The 3,472-nt window shown below is 36.6% G+C and overlaps 1 protein-coding gene across 1 annotated transcript; it reads right to left on the bottom strand.

Annotated features, from left to right (window-relative positions):
• Positions 1–284: 284 nt before the first annotated feature.
• On the bottom strand, positions 285–1,746 carry LOC138892071 (uncharacterized mitochondrial protein AtMg00810-like). Its single transcript, XM_070175765.1, has 3 exons — positions 1,647–1,746; positions 787–911; positions 285–497 (listed from the first exon to the last, which is right to left on the bottom strand). The coding sequence occupies exons 1-3, from the start codon at positions 1,744–1,746 to the stop codon at positions 285–287; spliced, it is 438 nt and encodes a 145-aa protein (XP_070031866.1).
• Between the last annotated feature and the right edge of the window lie 1,726 nt (positions 1,747–3,472).

Here is a 3,472-nt window from a genome sequence, read left to right as displayed (position 1 = left end):
AACTTGCAACTCAAAGTATGGAAAGTTTGTTTGTTAAGACCTTTGGTAAACACATTGGTTAGTTGTTTTTCCAATTCCACATGAAACAAACTCAAGACACCAGTTGCAACTCTTTCTTTGATGAAGTGTCGATCAATTTCCATATGCTTTGTTCGGTCATGTTGGATTAGATTATGATCTATATTGATGGCAGCCTTATTGTCATAGTACAAGGAACATTTTCCTTTTTCAGATAGTCTCAATTCATGTAGTTGCTTTTGTAGCCAAAATAGTTCGCAAACACCCTATGCCATAGCTTTGTATTCTGCTTTCGCACTTGATCTAGAAACTACCCTTTGCTTCTTTCTTCTCCAAGTAATCAAGTTTCCTCCTACGATCATACAATAACTGGATGTAGATCTTCTATCATCTAGAGATCCAGCCCAATCGGCGTCTGTAAAGGCTTCTTTTTGGAGGTGATCATGTTTGGAGAAAAGTAGACCTTTCCCTGGAGTAGACTTCAGATATTTCAAAATGTGAAAGACAACTTGCATATGAGGATCTCGAGGATCATGCATGAACTAACTTACTAGGATATGTCTGGTCTAATGTGGGAGAGATAAATAAGTCTTCCAACCAACCTTTGATATCTCTCCTTATCAACTGACACTCCAACTCCGCTTTTTAACTTGTGATTGCTTTTAATGGGCGATTCTGCAGGTATGCAACCTGTCATACTAGTTTTTTCAAAAGATCTAAAATATACTTCCTTTGAGAAATAAAGATTCCTCTTTTTGATCTATCAACCTCAATTCCTAATAAGTACTGCAACTTTCCTACATCCTTGATCTCAAATTCATGTGCCAACAACTTCTTCAATCGAGCCATCTCCTCTTTGTCATCTCCTATCATTACTATGTCATCAACATAAACTATGAGAAGAGTGAGTTTACCCGTTTGATGTCTTATAAAGAGGTTGTGATTAACATTGCTTTGTTGGCAAGCGAAGGAGATCATTGCTTTGTTGAATCTTTCAAACAAAGCTCTGGGGATTGCTTCAGTCCGTACAAGACTTTTTTCAATCTGCATACTTTTCCTTGACTTTGTGCAGTATCAAATCACGGAGGAATCTCCATATACACCTCTTCTTCTAAGTTTCCATGAAAAAATTCTTTCTTCACATCAAACTATTGCAAGTCCTGATCATGATTAGTTGCATAAGACAAAAGAATTCTAATAGTGTTCATCTTAGCAACAAAGGAAAATGTCTCTTGATAATCCACTCCATAAGTCTTACTGAATCCTTTAGCCACCAATCTTGCTTTGAATCTTTCAATTGAGCCATCAACTTTGTGCTTCACAATGAAGACCTATTTACAACCAACCAACTTCTTGTCTGGTGGTAAATTGACAAGTTTCCAAGTCTCATTTTTTGACAAGGCCTTCATTTATTCAATCATAGCTTGCTTCCATTTAGGATATGCAAAAGCTTCCCTCCAATTCTGGGGAATAGACACAGAAGAAATAGACAAGGCAAAGACTCTATAGGAGGGAGACAAAGAATTATAGGAGACAAATTAGATAGAAGTGATTGGTGGTGCAAAATATGACTCATTTTCTGTAAGCAATAGGCACATCTAAATCATTAGGTAATATAAATAACTCACCAGCAAGACAAGGTTTAGCTTCGGTAGATTGCATGATAGCTTCTTCTGCTCTATTTCTCCTTGAGTAAGTTTTCAAATCAGGCCTATCCAAATGCCCCATAGTTCCCCCTAAATTCTTTCTCCAATTTTACTTATCCTTGTGATAATGTCATCAAGATGTACAGTAACAGAACTAGGTAGAATCACCTCTTCCTCCTTACTACTCTCCCCCTGAAGAGGTGATGAGGTAATACTTAAATATGACTCAGATTCTCGAAAGGCAACATCCATGCTAACAAAAGATTTCCTAGAGGGTGGATGATAACATTTGTAACCTTTATGTGTCACAGAATACCCAATGAAAATACACTTTATAGCTCTAGGATCAAGTTTCCCAGAATTCTTAGTGTGGACAAAGCAAACACACACAAACACCTTTGGAGGAATAGTATATTCATTCTTACCCTTTAAAGATTTTAGAGGACTTTGAAAGTTGAGGGGTTTAAATGGCATTCTGTTGATAAGATAGGCAGCCGCTAGAATAGCATCCCCCCAGTAAGATTTTGGTAGATGCATGGTGAACATAAGAGATCTTGATACTTCTAACAAATGCCTATTTTTTCTTTCAACGAATGCATTTTGTGCACTAGTGTAGGGACAACTAGTCTGATAGACTATCCCAATGGACTCCAAATAATCACCAAATCTTTTATCTATATATTCGCTGCCATTGTCAGTTCTCAAGATTTTTATTTTGGCATCAATAGAGTACAAATCATCTTATGAAATGACTGAAAACAAGAGAAACTTCACTTTTGACTTTTAATAAATATATCCAAGTCATCCTAGTTCAGTAATCAATGAAAGTAACAAACCATCGACTACCAGACAAAGAAACAATTTGGGTAAGACCCCATACATCAAAATAAATAGTCATAAACAGAGTTGTGCTTCTATTATCACTCACAAGATAAGAGTTTCTAGTATGCGTGACATATTCACACGTATCACAGAACAAAGATTCAACTCGAGTCCTTGAAAACAAATCGGTATATAACTTCTTCAAAATAAAGAATGATGGGTATCCAAACCGTCTATGCCATTGTATTATTTCTTGGTTGACATCCTTACTTTTCCCAAAAAGGGCTTGACTAGAGTTTTGAATTCCATTTAATATATACAAGTCATCACGTAATCTACCACTGCCAACCTTTTTTCCAGTTTGAAGATCCTGAAAAATACAATGATCGGGAAATAACTCGATTTTACAGTTTAGAGCTTTGATGATGGCACTAACTGATAAAAGATTGACAGGGAACTCAGGGACTTGGAGCGTGGATGATATTTTAATATTAGGAGTACAAACAACAGAACATGTTCTAGAGATATGTGTTAAAGAACCATTGGCTATTTTAACATTATCTCCTTTGAGACACGGAGAATAGTTTTGAATGCCTTTAGAAGAGCCTGTCATATGTCTATTTGCACCAAAATTGACAATCCAAGAATTAAGGTGAGCAACAAAGGCATTACCTGATTGCACATTATTGGATGTGGCAACTGTTGCGGAGTCAAGTTTGGCTAGGAGTCGATGGAGAAGCTGAATTTATCCGAAGCCAAGATTTCTCCAGAAACCGTCTCCTTGAATGTCTCTATATTTTTGCCCAATCAGAAAGAAATCTGAAAAATGCTAAAAAATAATCTACCTTGGTGGAAACCAATTCTATCTCTACGGAACCTTAACTCCGGTGAATGGAAAAATCAAAACTAGTAGGGATAGGCTCGGAATATTCCAGCGATCCCAGTAGAAAATAATTCCAAAAATAAAACGGATCAAAAGGAGTTTG

This window comes from Nicotiana tomentosiformis, chromosome 5 (genome assembly GCF_000390325.3).
Source record: "Nicotiana tomentosiformis chromosome 5, ASM39032v3, whole genome shotgun sequence".
Lineage (NCBI taxonomy): Eukaryota > Viridiplantae > Streptophyta > Magnoliopsida > Solanales > Solanaceae > Nicotiana > Nicotiana tomentosiformis.
Note: the sequence above shows the minus strand (reverse complement) of the source record. Positions and strands in the feature narration are given on the sequence as shown.